We start from the raw sequence: 17,927 nt of genomic DNA, 5'->3' as shown, positions 1-17,927 counted from the left end.
ATACATGCACTGTGTAGCCTCTCTCATCATCTGTTTGCATACAATCTATGTTATTCTCTTCTTAATTATATTCTTTCTTACATCTCACCCTAAAAATCTAAGATGTTTCATATATTGAAGAACTGGACTAAGTTTCTGTGGCTATCATTATCCATATTTCGGTTAGAAAAGAATTGTGTTGTTTAATTTTTATGTCTAATTGTAGCTACTAAAACTTAACTTTTAATGGAATTTTGGGTATCTCAATATATGTTTGTCAATATGTAAGTGGAAGAAATAGATAAGCGAGGTGATGATGCACAACTTTGAATATTTAAGTAAGAGCAGAATCTATTTTAGGTCACACTGCTATGAACTCTTTTTGCTAGTTTTCTTAAAAATCATCTACATATCAAACCAAGCAGAGAATGTGATGTCAATGCTTCTAGAATAGAGCTGTGAGTGTGGGTGGAATTTGTAGGCCTGTAGGTGAATGGCAGTGTCCCAGCAAATTGAGGCCATATTAGGGGAAGAAATGACATGTTCTCATTCTCTTGTGTATACTTCATTGTTGTTCTGTTGAGTGGCCTTAGTAGTTTAAATGCTTTTAGCTCTCCTGGTGTCACCACAGAATAAAAATGACAGGCAGAAGGTGAGTTAAATGAGGTGGAGCCTGGATGGTTACACAGAAAAGGTGTCCTTGAATATATTTGATGACACTATCCAATGTTTACATGACAGTTGCTATGGAAATCATGATCACAGTTTCAGAATTATTGGTTAGGAATCAACGAATCTAAAATTCTCAACCCTTTTTTCTTTTTTTCCTTTTTAATTTGGTAGGTGCTTGTTTCCTATCTTAGCCCCACGGTAAAGAATGTTGATCAGACGGGAGTCTGTGTGTTTGGTATAAAAAGAATGGAGAGCAGTTATTGATGTGAGCATAGGGCAACCCTGACAGGCTTCTTAGTGTGAAAGACATTTCTCTGTTAATACTAGCTGTGGTGGGACATGGGGGGACAGACTGACAATCCATACTCTTTAGTCTATTTCTCCCTTTGGTTTGTAACTTTTGCTGGTTGTCCTGGCGTAATTATCATCACCAGTTTCTAGCTACAAACTTGCCACTGAATACCCATAGGTAGAAGGTTTTGATTCAGGACACAATACTCATCTGAGATGTTCTCTGGATGAAGGTCTTTACTGTCACAATAAGGAGTGGTGTTAAAATCATAGGTACCAGTTCCCATCTCCAGTTTCCATTACTATCAAACAATACAGAAGACCATAATGTAGTGTGGTTTCTCAAATTCAACACTATTGAAGTTTTGGACTTACATTGTGGGATTGTTGTCGGCCCTACCTACCAGATGCCATGAAACCTTCATCTCCCATCTAATTGTCACAAATGAAAATGTCTCGATGCTGCCAAATCCAGGCAAAATTGTGCTGGATTGAGAAGTACTGATACAAAGAAACCCATCAAGTCAGTGATCACCATGACTCTTTAATCAAAAGTCCTCGGTTTAGTGTGTTATCCAGGTCACTTCACAAAGGTCTTCAGTTTAGAGTGTATTGTTATCCAGGTCCCTTCACAGTGACAAACTGGTCTCTGATCTGGAGACAGACATTCAGCGGCATGTTGAATACAAATGGCACATGACATTTATAAGGATCATCATGTACAGTGAAACATGCACCAGTTATTACAACTGCAACAATACATAATGTACCTGTGTGCATGCTTACGTGTGCCTGTGTTTGTGCATCAAACTGCTAACCCACAGCAGATAAGTTCTTGAGGATTGTGCAGCTATTTTCTTCATGTGGACGTTTAAAGTTCGCCACCTAGTGGCCATCTGCAGAGTATTCTGGGGGATGGGAGAAAAGAGTGATACATAGAACATTAGATACACGTAGAAACTTAACACACGATTTATGTGATTAAGTTTAATTGAAATAGAAAATGTATTTTAATGGATTACCAATTATAGTTCATTTTTAGTCTTTAAACAGTAAATTTTCTACATTATATTTTTCTTATTCTCACTAAATTGCTTATGTTCACACTGTTTTAGAAAATTTTCACAAATGTTTATTAACTTAAATCTCACATTGTGTTAGACTAACACCAGGGATATTTAGAGATAATTACAGAAGTATACAAAAGAGATCTGAAGTCAATAAAAATGTAGGCTGCCTTCATATCAGCCCAGGAGCCTGAGACAACAGCAGAATAAGCCGGATTATGCATTAGAGAGAGTGTAGTGAATTGCCAGTGGTCTAGGGGCAAGAAGGGGGTTTATTTTTAAAATATAAGAATGTTTTTCAAGAAATTATGTTTTGATTTTTGAGGCTAATTTTTCTACCTCAATTCAAAGACATAAATGTTATTTGGTTCACTACGGAAAGATATGGATGTTTGAGTATAGCAAATTATGATTAATCAGCTTCTTCAGCTTGTCTAGCCTTCTGGCCTGCATTGTTGGTTCATTTTTGAAATGCTGATTGTGGGCCAGGTAGGGCTACTTTCCTGGCGAAGAATTAGAAGCCCTTTTACTATTAAATGTCAATTTACTGCTTTACACAATCCCCATGTTTAGTGATAAAGATGAAATTATCTTGTGACTTCACTTCTTTGTTCCTCTTTTTTTTCTATCAGAGCTTAAGAATTTTAGATACACACACACACACACACACACACACACACACACACACACACACACGCCTGATGGGAATGATGAAGCTGGAAGATGGAGCTTTTCCAGACCTGAGGACGTGGCTGTTCCCCAAGCTTCCCTCAGAATGTGGGTTAGGAAGAGGGTGGGGCTTGGCAATGAGGGTCTTTGTTCACGTCTCTGAGAATTAGACTTGGCTGGATCACAGTGCCTTGCCTCTGATTTCTCATCCGTCTGGTTGACCACTTGGGTGGGAAGGAAAAGAAAATGTGCCAGACTTAAAGAAGAGTAAAATGTGCAAATGTTATCCACAGTATTAAATTTCAGCTCTGCACCAGAAATTCTGCAAGCCTCATGCAGTTTGGGAGATGAAATAGACCCACAAACTCTACCAAGAGCCTTTATATTTTAGGAGAAGACAGGGTAAAAAAAAATAGGCACATTCGTAGTTAACTGTAATATAAGACAGACAGGTACATTTAGAAACTGCTTATTAAATATACTTAAGAAAATCTCATCAAGTAAAACTCATTCTAGAATGCTGCTGAGGTGACATGATTTTCTAATTATTCTGAGATTTAACACATCAAGTGAAATTGTTACCAAGACTGTGTCTCTATAACAGAAACCCTGACCAACGCTGGAATTGACAGTGTTTAGAGCGTCTGCTGTAATTGCCATGATTTCCATCTGCTAAGTGCTGTGCACTTAGTTTTCTACTAAGTACATGTTTGAAAGTGGTTCTAATGCCCACTGGTTTTCTTTCCTAGGGTCCTCGTGGTCCTCAGGGAATTGATGGAGAGCCAGGTGTTCCTGGTCAGCCAGGTGCCCCAGGGCCTCCTGGACATCCCTCTCACCCAGGACCTGATGGCATGAGCAGGGTGAGTTGTGTGTTCTGGTCAGTCTAACAGTTAGGTTACACACAAATCATTAATTCAATCTTATGGTGTTAAGACTGTTTCAGTTCAAAGGTTGATGCTTCACCCCAAACTTTTGGAATGAATGCAGGCCTACTATAAACAACAGTGAAGCTTGTAAATCTACAGTGAATTGTTGGAAAATTAAAAGCATCATTTTCTAAAGGCTTGCATCAAAGTATTTGTTTTTTCCCTGCGATAGTTCTAGACCCCCAAACTTTTGCTTTTTTTCTGGTGATGCCAAGAGACCACTGCACTGTTCACACAATGAACTGGAGAACATACATGTCTGTCCTGCCTTTCTCCAGGCTCCCCAAACAGTGACAAAACCAAACCTGTGTTCTCCCGAGAGAGGATGTTATATCTGTGATAATGGAAAGAGCAGGAAGTTGTAAGGCTCTTTGGGTAGACATTTTTGTCACCATGTCAGATACTGGTGAGAAGCAGTCTAAAGGAGAGAGGATTTTCTTTAGTTTACAGTGTGAGAAGTTTCCATCCAGGGATGCTGGCTCCATTGTTTCTGGGCCTGTGCTGGGCAGAGCATCATGGCCAAACATTGATAGAGCAAACGTTCTATCTTCTTCCCCGTTCTCCACAGCCAGGAAGAAAACAAATAAAGGAAGGGGTTTGGGACAAGGCACCGCTCCCCCTAGCACGCCGTCAGTTACTTGACTAATTTTATCCAACTAGACCTCACTTCTGAATGTTTCTACCACCTCCCAACAGTGCTATTGACTAACGACTGCATCAGTGCATGAATTCATTAATTGGGAAGTTCCATGGTCCAGTTCCTCCCCAACACTCCACCTGTGAACATTGCACTGGGGACCAAGATTTTAGCACAAGCCTTTAGGGTGTGTTGGGGGAGCTAGATCAAACCATAACAGCATTAAAATATTTCTTAAATTTTAGTTTCCTACTTTAATCAAATAAAATGCTTCTTTCTGCCTGCCCTGTTGAACTCTTGGTGGCTGCCCATGGCACTCAGGAGTATATTGCATAGTAAAAGTGACTTTGTAGAGTCTGGAGATGACTATTTTTCAACTGTTCATATATTTGCTTACCAACTGATTGCAGAAGGAATTGTCTTTATATTTTGGACAACACACATATTTTCCCACTAAAATCTGGAAATTAATGAAGCTACTAGAAAATAGATGAGCAATTTCAGTCACTTTAATTGTCAGAGTATTTTAAAGGTCACAGAGAATAAGTAAGACTGTTTCCAATTTTTGGAGTAATCAGAGATTTATTGGAAGGATTATAACAATTTTGTCAACTTACATAAAAGCAATTTTTAGGTTATTTTCCATGAGTGAATAAAAAACACTATTTTCTTAAAACAGTCTAAAATGGAATCTGGCATCTTTAGGGTAAATATTTAAAATACATCCTTTAAGCTTTGTTCTGTTACTAGCATGTTCCAGGGATGGGAGGCCGCCAGATGAAGACATCAAATCCTCAGCAGGCAACCGAGAACCCATCGGGCTGATCCGTGCTTTTGCCTGGTTGCAGCAGTTTTTCTGGAACAGAATACTTACAAAACACCCTGGGGGAAGAGTAGCCAGTCTCTCTCTCACACACACACATTGAAAAGCAACTTGAATTTTTCCCCATGTTTTAAAGTCAGTGTTTAAAATGGCTCTTAGAAGGGTTTTGCAGGAGAATGGTAGGGTGTGCACATTGCTCACTATTAAAAGTGTGTCGGTGCACATCTTTTACAGTGAAATAATATCAACACTTTACCTTACAGCCCTTTTCAGCTCAGATGGCTGGGTTGGATGAAAAATCTGGACTGGGGAGTCAAGTAGGACTCATGCCTGGCTCTGTGGTAAGCGTGAAGTTTGCTGATGAAGTATTGAACAAAAGATGCATCAACAGCGAAGCTTGAGTGAGCTAGTGAGATAAAATCGTAAGCCAACGAGGTGACTCAGCTGGTGAAGGCAGCTGCTGCCGAGCCTGCTCTTTTCCCCCAAGAAACATACGGGAGGAGAGACTAGACTCTCACGACTCCCACATGTGCACACCATGACACGTACACACACACCTAGAGTGAGAGAGAGAAACACACTCACACACAGATATACATACTAACACACACGGAAAATATGCATACACAGAAACACGCACACACTGACACACATACACGCACTGACACACACACACACACATGCACACACATGCACATATATGCACACACAAACATAAACACATACATACACACACAGAAACACATACACACACTCATAGACACATACATACACGAACACATACACACATTCATACGCACATGCACACACAAACATAAACACACAGAGACACACTTACAAACACATACACACGCAAATATTCACACATACATACACACATACTTTATAAATATAAAGAAAATTAAAATATTTTAAAACATGCCTATCAATACATTGAACTTACTTAGCAAGTCCTACTGTGTGCAAGTTAAAAACTCAGGGATATTCCAGTCATAACCATGGCAATCCTTTGTGAACATCAGTAAACATCTGTCTGCATATTTCATTTTGTACTTGAAGAAGTAGAAGACATAACTACCACCATCAAACAAAGACTGTTTCTTTATAATAAAAGTGTATTTATTATGTTTTATTGTGCCAATTAGAAACATTAACTTGGCAGAATTTTCAAACAGATACTCGACCATTTCCATTTTTATGAGTTCCTACTGACCTTACATGCTTTGACTCTTTATTCCAACAACTCTGCTTCCCTGGCTGGTCCTCTTTAATCTTTGGCCTCTTAAATTTTCCATCTTGGGAGAATTCTTAACGTGGCTATTTGAAGGATTCCAGACCCGTGGAAAGAATTAACACTCTTCACACCACTTCTCCCAAGCCTTTGATCATAATAATTCAAAATTGTCCCATGTTAATGGACTTTCAGACAGTAAAGTCACACCTCATAGATACCCATGCCTCTCCCCACCTTGAAGGCCAGCTGTAGCTTTCCTCAAATATGTTTGTATGTCTTCTAAGTTATAGTGGCACTGTTCAGTGCTTGTTTTGTGATAGCTTTCTGAGATACCTGATATTTTATATATTCAAATTTAAAATACACATATATCTATACCAGTATCTTATCGAAATTTTATTTTTAAAGTTCTTTAACTTAAAATTAATTATCTTATATTAATTGTACATGTGATGGGTTTCATTATGTTGTCTTTATACATGTCCACAATTTGATCACGTTCATTCTTGAATTTCCTACGCTTGCCTCTTCCTACTCACTGTCTTTCTCCTCCCAAGTGGCCATCTTTCAACTTCCACATTTTCAAAGGTGCTTTTTCTCCTTAGTAGATAGAATATAGGTTGAACTAAAATTAATTAGCAGCTTTTATTTGATTGAACTTTATTTTAGTAAAACTGATTTTACTTTATAAGATTTGACATTAATTTCTGTTGTCCTCATATGGAATTAAAATTCCCTAAGTTTTTGCTTCCCACTACACCTCTTTTCTTCAGGGGAATCGTTTCATGTTCGGATGAGGGAAACCTGTGCTCATACTTTTAATACGTGTTATGGAAGAAAGAAATGTTCCAGAAAACTCAGTTCCCAGATAATGACATTGAAAATGATCTGGCTAATATTGTTGGTTTCGTAAACTGTTAACTTAGCTTGGTATTTAAGCTAGCTCTCCCTAGAGCCAAAGCACCAAACAGGCTATCTGTAAGTACTGCATGCCTGCCAAGACTCGCCCTCTGCAGATGTTCTGCTCTGTCAGAGCCACCCATTTGCACATGTGAGGACCCTTGTCCTAAAGACGTTGGGTGTGCACAGGCATATTTATCTCTCTTTACAGCACAGAGGATACACAATGAAATCATCCCATATGTCATTCAAATTTAATCTCTCTGAGTCCATCCGCCTCCCAGAAGAGCAAAGCCAGGTCATGTCAGCCTGGCCCTCTAGTCAACCATCACTTTACAGGTTCTAAAACACATTCAACATTTTAAAAGTATGAGTTGAGGGGCTGAAGAGATTACTCAGCTGTTAAGAGCACCTGTTCTTGCAGAGAACCGGAGTTTGATTCTCAGTACCCTCACAGTGGCTCACAGCTATCATAACTCCAGTTTCAGAGGATACAATACCCTCTTATGACCTCCAAGAGCACCAGGCACACATGTGGCACACAGACACACACATGAGCAAAACACTCATACACATAAAATAAAATAAATAAATCTAAAAATAAATAAAAATAATTATAACATGACTGGAATATAAAGTAACTTTTTTCCCACTTGTTTTTAAGGGTCCTGTTGGCCCAAGGGGACCTCAAGGCTTACAAGGACAGCAAGTAAGTGTTTGTATAAATAAATTATAGACTGTAATATAAAGAAAGAGCACAAGTAAGGTTCATGTTTCATAACTATTTTGGGCAGACCATTAAACTGCATAGTTATCACTTAGAATGACAGCTACCAAATAATCCTCACCCACTTAGAAACATATGCAGCTTTTTTTCAAAGATTCTTGATAAACGTGCATGTGTGTGTGTGTGTGTGTGTGTGTGTGTGTGTGTGTGTGTGTGTACACCAGAGACTGAAGTTGTTTATTTTCTTTGATCTTTCTCTACTTTATTTCTTGAGGCAGAGTCTCTCTCTTGCAGGCAGGTCTCTTGCTGAACTGATAGCTCACCAGTTTGTCCAGTCATCTGGCTGGCTTGCTTCAGAGATGGCCTGTCCCGGGCTCTGTCTACCTAGATCTGACTATCTATCTACCCAGCCTTTACATGTGTGCTGGAGGCCCACACTCCCATCCTCCCCATGCCTGCACAGCAAATGCTTAATCCACCGAGCTGTCTCCCTAGTCCTCATAGTTTCTTAAGGGCCCTCAATTTTCATCATCTGATTTCTTTATATGACTGACCTCTAGCACTAGGATTCACACATCTTTGGTTCTAAACTAATGGAACATCATCTTATGTCGTGATGATTTCCATAATTGATTATTGCCAACTCTCAGGCTTTACAGTCAGATTTAAAAAAAGGTCATTTCCAGTTAGTATTATTATAAGTTAAGGCCCAGGTGATTATTTTGTGGAATCTTTTAGAAGATCCTAATACTATATACTTTCTCTCTACACCTATCAAATGCTAGTAAAACTATGATTCAGAACTATTTTACTCTTTGTAACGACCTAATGGGCATTAGCTAAGAATAATTCAAAAGAAAAAAATCTTTAGCTCAGTCAAGGTAATCACATTGTCATGATCACCTGTATGGATTTTATTTCTTTATGTTGCTGAACACAGAGGTAGTTGATAATGGTGAGGAAGATGATGATGATGATGATTACTATTGACTGAGCACCCATTCTGTGCTAGCGCTATTTAATTTTAAGAGACTCATTTATCTAAATAATAAATAAACTGAGTCCTAATATTAATCTAATTTTTTTAGATTGTGAAACTCCATTATATTCAGACTCAGTAATTTACCTGAAATTCTGTATCTGGACAGTGACCGAGAGCAACCCCCATACTACACATTGCTAAAAACACGGAACTTGCTATTCTTCTTTCCTTTGGTTTATTTATCATTTGTTTTCAATTTTAGGGTGGCGTGGGGCCAGCAGGACCTCCCGGTGAGCCTGGTGAGCCTGGACCAATGGTGAGTGTGGAGTGAGCATGTCAGCCCATTTCACAGGGCTCTACCTCTATGAAGTGTTATGAGAATTTGTTTTCCTAGGCCACAATAACAAGAAATGATAATCCTGGAGGCTCTGTACTGTGGATTATACTTAAATTCTATGTTTCTAAGTCACAATATTTTAACCTAGAGTCTGAGTGTTGTGGAAAGTATGGATACATAGATTTGTGCACTTCAATGTTTCTATTGTTAAGCAGAGGATCTGAGACACACGGATAAAAATCAAAACATTAGTAATGCTATTTGATACTTTTTTCATTGTCTCAATAGTATTTGAATAGCATTGGAAGGAGAAGATGAATATTCTTTGCTTTTTTCTTAGGGTCCAATTGGTGCCCGTGGACCAGAGGGACCTCCTGGGAAGCCTGGAGAAGATGTAAGTTTCTAATGCATGTTGCTTTGGAGTGTGGAAGAGGCTACCAAGGAGCTACAGTGGTCGGGAAAGCATTCTGACCTGATTCCCATTTCATTTCCTCATCTCTTCAGCCCTTATTAAATCCACTCTAAACTGGAGAACACACGTTAAAGTTTTTCAAAATCTGAAAGATCTCTTTATTATGAGAGTGTTAAATTACTAGATATTATCTCTACTGAATTCTTCAGGACTTTTATTAATATTTATCTTTGAAAACAAATAAGTTTGTCTTTTGTCTTTTAGAAGGCTGGGAAGACGACTCAATTTGAACACAGAACATATGTTTATTTTATTTTAGTTTTTGCTGTGCTAGGGATCAAACTTGGGGCATTGTACATGATAGATAGGGTCTGTACTTTGAGCTGTACCCCAGTCCTCTGCATATAAATTCTGATGTTCTGAAAATGACTAGATCAGAACAGGTTACTTTGCATCCATTTATTCTCACTGATAACTTCATGGAAGCACCATAAATTGAACTGTAGGATTAAATGTTACCAGAAATAGAACCTGGGTTCTGTTTTTACACTGTTTGCAGTATAACACAAAAACTTGCTACAAGCTTTTCATCTGCGATTTGTTATGAAATCTCAGAGAAGAATATTTAATCTCTCCATGCTTCTCACCCTCTTATTTTCTGTAAAGGGTGAACCTGGAAGAAATGGCAATACTGGCGAAGTGGGGTTTTCAGGGTCACCGGTAAGTTAATGATTATTGGTTTAATGACTGTGACTGAATAAAGAACGTGAAACTTGCAGCTCATTGTACACACATGCATTAGACACTAGGTAAATGCAGACACCCAAGCGATGTCCCCTTCTGTCAAAATGCAAGATGTGGAGGGACATTTTTGCCAGCATTACAGTGAATTCTAGTTCCCAGAATTGTATTGGCACCAGATGGAAACCCTGAAGCCAAACAATTGTATCATAACTATAATACTCATGGATACTCCCAAAACTCAACATTTCCACAATTAAGAAGTCACCAAAGGGACCCATTTACAATTCATAACACCTGAGTTCTGTTGATCTCTAAATATTTTTATTGTATAGCAGCCCATCTGTCTGAAATAACAGCTTGAGTTTGTTGCCTTATGTGTGTTTTTAATCAGCTGAGAACTAAACTGTGGACAGGCTGCTCCTTTGGCTGCTCCCCAAGTCCTGAAGTTGCCTGAAATCCTTTATTAGTATCCTGGGCCCTAAAATCTCAGGACAAGATGCATTCATTGCCAGGCTGCCTAACACAGCTGTTTCATTCCTCCTTAACTAATTCAAGGAACACATATGTGTCAACCCGCTCCACCGGAATTTAAGATCTGGGACCTTGAATGGCCTCCAAATCTGCATGTTGCTTTGTTTAGTTTCTTTTAGGGTGTGCTAGAACAGAATGGAGAAAATTAGAAACCAAGTAAGCAAAAATCCTCCTCAAACTTGCCGGTGTATTTCTCTCACCCAACAGCCCCTCGCTTAATCCAGCCCCTTCGTTTAGTTCCTGTAATTTCCTAATGTGTCTACCCTTATTGCAACCACCCAATACTGTATGACTCTGTCTACTTTCTGAAAATTGATGAGGTTCATGGCTGGGATTTTTTTTTTCAAACAGAGGAATGTTGATCTTTAACTGGGATTTATAGGGCTCTAAGGATTGCTTAGTTTAAATTATGAAACCAAACCCCCCTCTTCCTCTTCCTTCCTTTGCTCCCCTATCAGCCTGGGGTAGAGGTGCAGACAAAGACATGAGGTTTAGCTATGCGGACAGACGTCCTTTCAACCCGCTCAGGCTGGAGACTCCTGTGGTCTTCCGCACTCGCTGCATGTACTCACAGCGTGTATCTCCGTGGGGAGGAGAGGGATCTTGCCAGCACAGCGCAGATGTACTCCGCAAGCTCACTGCCGCAGCGTACATTTGTGCTGTGGTGACAGCTCTGGGTCAGCAAAGGGAGAATTCTTTATGAGCCTTAGTCCATCCAGTTCATTTCCTTGTTATACTAGAATATGTAATCACACGGGAATTTCCCCCACAATCATAAAAGCTGAAGTCAACTAATTATTTGAAAAAGCAGCTCAGTTATTCCCCCATAGGCTTGGATGGGTGTGCACTAAGTTGCTTGTTCAGCATGATGGGAGATGTATCTCAGTGAAAGGGAGGGTGCCAGTAAAAAACCTTTAAGGGACTTCTTGATATGAAAGATTTTTCTTAGCATGGTTGTGTCCACAGAAGAATTAGTGGCACTTCATCTTTTCACAGATGATTAGTGTATCTTTACTGTGATATTCTCAAAACACTAAGGTACTTGCCCTGCAAGAAGTCACAGAAAACACTGCTCTAATCTCATCAACTGATTTTTTATTGAGTTATTATCCATTCGTTTAGTAAATAGTGAATAGACTATGGTGTGTGGAGCGAAAGGACTCTGTCATTTATGTAAGTGCTGGGACAAAGGAAGTTCCTCTGGAAAGGGCTGGTGAAAGCCACGGGGATTTGAGGCATTGAAACTCTAATTCAGTCTGTTGTCAAGCTAATGATTATTTATTGATTGCTCACTAACCAAGCATAAGGCTAAGTGCTAGGGACTGGATGATAAATGACTGCAGTTGAAATTTGACAGTTGTTTAATGGCACCCATTCATGCTATCCGGGCATAGAACCTTCCAGTGACAGTGGTAATGGGAATTCAGTGAAAAACTAAATTCATGTAGTCAAAATAATAAGGGGGAAACGGGGAAACACCAGGGTCCTCTCCTGAAGTTTCTTCCCTCTGCAGACCTAGTCAATCTACACACTGCACATATTGATCCATGAATATTTCATCCTTCCTTTTTCTCGTCCCTTGTCAGTAGACAGTGAAGCATCACCACATGAGCAGCTGACTCTTTAATCCACACCTCTGTGTGTTGCGCTTCCATTTCTAACAATGTGCTTGGGTTTTTTTTTTTTTTTAGTTTGATTACCCTAGTAACATTTTTATAGAAAAAGTATCCTGTTCTTTACTTTAATATGTTGGTGAAAAAGATGTGTCAGTTTCCTTGGGGCAAAGGCATATGAAGTCATTTTCTGTTTTTATTAATGACCACAATGTGCCTACATACCTCTCTGACAGGGTGCTCGAGGCTTCCCTGGTGCTCCCGGTCTCCCAGGCCTGAAAGGTCACAGAGTAAGTTGTCTTATTCTCTGTTTTACTGAGTGGGGCCTGGGGATAATTCAATCAAAACCTTTGCAATTCCCTGTGCCAAGTGTCCTTATACTTATCATTGCAATATTCATCTGCACTACTGAAACCCTAATGCTATCATAAATTTCCCTTCGAGTCTATGAAGAAATACTGTGTTACATGAAATGATGCCATGGTGAGCAAGAAGAATGTCTGATGTACAACCTCAACTGATAAATGGACACACTTAGAAAAAGAGACAATCATCAATGAGTGATGTGGTTAAATGGAGTACATGAGGTCAAAAAAGGGTCCAACTTGGAAGACAATGGAAGTTTTTTAAACCGGAGATAATGAATAAGTAACTATTAAATACAGTGCTCACAAATGTAATCTATCATCAGCCATATGTTATATATGTGTCTGTATTGGAATATAGGTATCACCGTTCTACCTTCCATCAAAATTATGTATCAAAAAGAAAGGCCAATATCAGTTGTAGTATACTGGGTAGTCACTTTTTGAGCAGTTGAAATTATAAGTAGAATGTGTGTTGCTGTAAGAGTTACCAAATAACATTCGTTTTTGATGTCTGTTGGGGAAAGGTTCCAGGACAACCCCCACCCAAGAATACATTAAAAAAAAAACAAACCTATGTAAACCTTGTAACCTGTCTAGGGTCACTACATGTTTTTGTGGTGTAGATTGTCTTTCTAAGAAGTCATATTTTATTATCAATGCTTTAAGCTGAGAACATTATTTGTGAAATCTTATTTTTTTCTTCTAATACATTTCAAGAAAGTATTGAAATTTTAGAAGAACAGTGAGCGACTATTTCACCTGTAATGCTTGTCTCCACATGGCCCTGTGTGTAAATGTGTTTTCGTCCTTTTGAAGACGGAAGAGAGCTAGAAATATTCATAAATTCACATTGCTCTTTGCAGGGACACAAAGGTCTGGAAGGCCCCAAAGGTGAAGTTGGAGCAACTGGTGCCAAGGTATTTGGTCCCTGACGCACTGCACCAGTGCAGCTGCTGTAGACAGCACTGACCCTGACTCACTGTGGCAGTGCAGCTGCCGTGGACAGCACTAACCCTGACTCACTGCAGCAGTGCAGCCGCCATGGACAGCACTAACCCTGATTCACTGCACCAGTGCAGCTGCTGTGGACAGCACTGACCCTGACTCACTGCAGCTGCCGAGGACATCACTGACCCTGACTCGCTGGAGCAGTGCAGCTGTCATGGACAGCACTAACCCTGACTCACTGCAGCTGCCATGGACAGCACTAACCCTGACTCACTGCAGCTGCTGTGGACAGCACTAACCCTGACGCACTACAGCTGCTGTGGACAGCACTGACCCTGACTCACTGCAGCTGCTGTGGACAGCACTAACCCTGACACACTACAGCTGCTGTGGACAGCACTGACTCTGACTCACTGCAGCTGCCGTGGACAGCCCTAACCCTGACTCAGCTTCCTGGTTAATCTGCTCTTTTCCAAGAACTTCTACCCATTTTTTCTTCCCAAAGTGATTTATTTTTGTAAGTAGAGAAAGTAGCAGAGAAACATCAAGGACTTCTTAAGAGGAAAATACCATGAGACATATACATGGAAATTTCCTAAGAAAGTAGCCTGGTTACTTTTAGCATTGTGGATTTTATTTGGAATGTATTGGACATACAAGTGCCCACTGACTAGAGGTGACAGTTTATATCAATCTTGTTTAAATTTCCAGCTTCAGACTTTATTTTTATGGTAACTACACTTTCACTTAATTTTAAGAAGACCTAGTTAAAACAAACTGTGAGATCTTCCTTTGAAAGTGCACTTTGCAAACGTCCTTTCTGAAACTGTGCCTTTGACGTCACGCCCCTGTGGAACCACGTTTTGGTAATCATGTTTGGATTTCTCACACTGTGATGTGCTCTCCCCTTTGCTTTAGGGTGAAGCTGGCCCCACTGGTCCAATGGGTGCCATGGGCCCTCTGGTAAGCCTCACATTCTTTATTTCTTTGTTTTTCATATTACAATAAGATACCCACACAACAGACTGCTGGCAATGGTCGAGAGACAGCCCGAACTGACCTACTCTGGTGATGGGATGGCCAAACACCCTAATTGTTGTGCTAGAAACCTCATCCAACTACTGAGGGATCTGGATACAGAGATCCATGACTAGGCCCTGGGTGGATCTCTGGGAGTCCAATTAGCGAGAATGAGGAGGATTTATATGAGCGAGAATTGTTGAGACCAAGGTTGGATAAAGCACAGGGACAAATAGCCAAATGAATGGAAACACATGAACTATGAACCAATGGCTGAGGGGTCCCCACTGGATCAGGCCCTCCGAATGGGTGAGACAGTTGATTGGCTTGATCTGTTTGGGAGGCATCCAGGCAGTGGGACCAGATCTTGTGCTCATTGCATGAGTTGGCTGTTTGAAACCTGGGGCCTATGCAGGATTGTTTGGCTCGGCCTGGGAGGAGGGGACTAGACCTACCTGGACTGAGTCTACCAGGTTGACCTCAGTCTGTGGGGAAGGCTTTGCCCTGGAGGAGATGGGAATGAGGGGGGGGGGGGTTGGGGGGAAGGTGAGGGGGACGGGAGGGGGGAGAACAAGGGAAGCCGTGGCTGATATGTAGAACTGAATTGTATTGCAAAATAAATTAAAATAAATTAAAAAAAAAGTTCAAATAGAAATCCACATATCAGCTAGTAAATAATTCTGAAAAGTAGCTGATAGAAAAGCAAGCAAAGAGAATCCTGCTCTCCATTTGGAAGTTGGCCCTTCCAGGATTCCACTGCTTTTCTTTTAGCACAGTAATAAAAAATTACCCTTGTCTATTTAGCTTTTGAATTCATGTTATGTGGAATCTATTTGTATCAGGTATGCATCTCCATAGATGAACAGATTTTCACATCCTAATTCGCTCCTTTCAACACTGCTTTTTATATCCATTATATTATTTTATTTTACAGATCTCTTTATTTTTATTTATATTATGTCTAAATCGGATGACGCAGTGAAATCAAACCAGCCTAGAACTCACGTTAGATGTCTCAGGAGACTTTTTTCTTTGTCACTTGTAGGGACCAAGAGGAATGCCGGGAGAGAGAGGAAGACTTGGGCCACAGGGTGCCCCTGTAAGTATACCTGGATCATGTATTTATTGAGAACTATATTCAACTCTTTTCAGTTTGGTCTTAGTAGATATGATTTTTAACTGAGAGTAATAGCAGGACATATAACTTTATGGTTGGATTATTATTATTATTACTATTATTTTTTTTTTTTTTTGGTTTTTCGAGACAGGGTTTCTCTGTGTAGCTTTGCGCCTTTCCTGGAACTCGCTTTGGAGACCAGGCTGGCCTCGAACTCACAGAGATCCACCTGGCTCTGCCTCCCGAGTGCTGGGATTAAAGGCGTGCGCCACCACTGCCCGGCTATTTTTATTCTGAAACAAACTTCAAGTTTGAAATACTAGACAGCGTGCTCCGACATTCTGAAAGCTGTGGAGAGAATTCATAGAACACACCTCCCCCAGGTTCAGTCACCATCATCCTTTTAGTCTATTCTCCAGTAAGCCTTTCTAAATTCCTGAGACAGCTATTGCATGCTCAGACCATTTCTCTACTCTGTATGCTGTCTCAGTTCACGTTGGAGCCAACACTTACCTCTGTACAGCAAGCCAAGCATGATCCCCTCCACCCAATGCTGACTGTCCAGTGAGGATTCCAGCTTTAAATGTCTACTCCTGCATCTATCGTCTTGTAGCACATTTGACAACAGTGGGCTTTGGGCCTTAGGTCAGTTTTCCTAGACAATAGCTTGAAAACTGTGACTTGTATATGGGAAATTGATGAGGGAGTACATTAGAAAATATACCTATGAAATATGAATAAGGAAGCAGACTCTGAGAGAAGAAGCTGGATAGTGTTGCAATTACAACAAAGACCTCAGTAAATACCCAGGGAATCATCAGCCTGTGTAGACATGACCAAAGAAAGGGCAGCAATGGGAAGAGCCATTGGCGTCTCTAGGGAGAGTCTGACTGCAGCCCTCAACAGGTGTTATTCCAGATGACTCAGTGGACCCTTCTGTGATATTCCATCTTGACAGGGATCTCTCTGAACCTGAAAGAATTAATTTGAACTTAATTTTTGTTTGTGCCTCCTGTGTTCTTATTTTGTTTATTTATTTTGCAAAAGCACTTGTCCTCAGAGTTAATCTGGTCAGTAAGAAAGACAAGATGCCCAAACTATCATTGGATCTGAGTTTACATGACACAAGGTGATGTAGTTAAGTAAAGCCAACATTTGGATCCATTTTCTTTCTTTAATTTTGACTTTTAATTGTTTATTTGTTTTTTACTAGTACAGGATAAATATGTTTATTGCATCTATCTATCTATCTATCTATCTATCTATCTATCTATCTATCTATGTATCTATCTATCTATATTCTGTCTTGAATAAACTCATGCTTTTATTGCCATTAGTTCAGTTTTTATTGCCATTAGGCCCTTGTTGTCAGTCAGCCTTAATATTTTTTTCAATATTTTTCAGGGGAAATTGTTTGGGAAGCAAATGAATTATGAGGAAACACTGTGGAAGATGCAATTCCCTCTTTTAATTCTCTCTCTCTCTTTTTAAATTAGGGACAACGAGGTGCCCATGGTATGCCTGGAAAACCTGGACCAATGGTGTGTTGTGTTATTTTAATATTAACTAATCAAATAATCCATTATTAATTTGTATATTTTCACATTTATGTATTTATGCATATATTATTTTATTTACTTTTGTATATACAATTACACAAGTGTTCTAGACACTTGGAATAAAAACCTGAAAAGCATAGGTCTTATTTTTGAAAACTGTGTATAGTAATTAAAATAGGTGTGGAATATTATTGTCAATGATGTAATGTAGAGTGAATTTGAAATATAGAGCATAGAGAAGGATTACTTAAGCCTCCAATACATGAAGGATGTAAATAAAGAATTAAAAATGAATAATTATCAAATAAGATCTTGAGTTATTGGTACATAAAATGGCAGGTGTATAGTTCTATCTATAGAATGAGTAAATG

The 17,927-nt window shown here is 39.6% G+C and overlaps 1 protein-coding gene across 1 annotated transcript in view; it reads left to right on the top strand.

Moving 5' to 3' along the window:
* Col5a2 (collagen type V alpha 2 chain) overlaps positions 1–17,927 on the top strand; it is a gene marked incomplete at its 5' end in the record, with an annotated part of 135,517 nt that overhangs the window by 77,385 nt on the left and 40,205 nt on the right. The window contains 11 exons of the mRNA XM_052750593.1: positions 3,428–3,538; positions 5,328–5,405; positions 7,863–7,907; positions 9,170–9,223; positions 9,585–9,638; positions 10,323–10,376; positions 12,781–12,834; positions 13,776–13,829; positions 14,779–14,823; positions 15,926–15,979; positions 17,494–17,538. Of these exons, the coding sequence (XP_052606553.1) occupies positions 3,428–3,538; positions 5,328–5,405; positions 7,863–7,907; positions 9,170–9,223; positions 9,585–9,638; positions 10,323–10,376; positions 12,781–12,834; positions 13,776–13,829; positions 14,779–14,823; positions 15,926–15,979; positions 17,494–17,538 (648 nt within the window). The remainder of the gene's footprint in view (positions 1–3,427; positions 3,539–5,327; positions 5,406–7,862; positions 7,908–9,169; positions 9,224–9,584; positions 9,639–10,322; positions 10,377–12,780; positions 12,835–13,775; positions 13,830–14,778; positions 14,824–15,925; positions 15,980–17,493; positions 17,539–17,927) is intronic.

Source organism: Peromyscus californicus, unplaced genomic scaffold (genome assembly GCF_007827085.1).
Source record: "Peromyscus californicus insignis strain IS unplaced genomic scaffold, ASM782708v3 Scaffold_21__1_contigs__length_65335640, whole genome shotgun sequence".
Taxonomy (NCBI): Eukaryota; Metazoa; Chordata; class Mammalia; order Rodentia; family Cricetidae; genus Peromyscus; species Peromyscus californicus.
The sequence above is the reverse complement of the archived record's forward strand: the minus strand, read 5'-3'. Positions and strand labels throughout refer to the sequence as shown.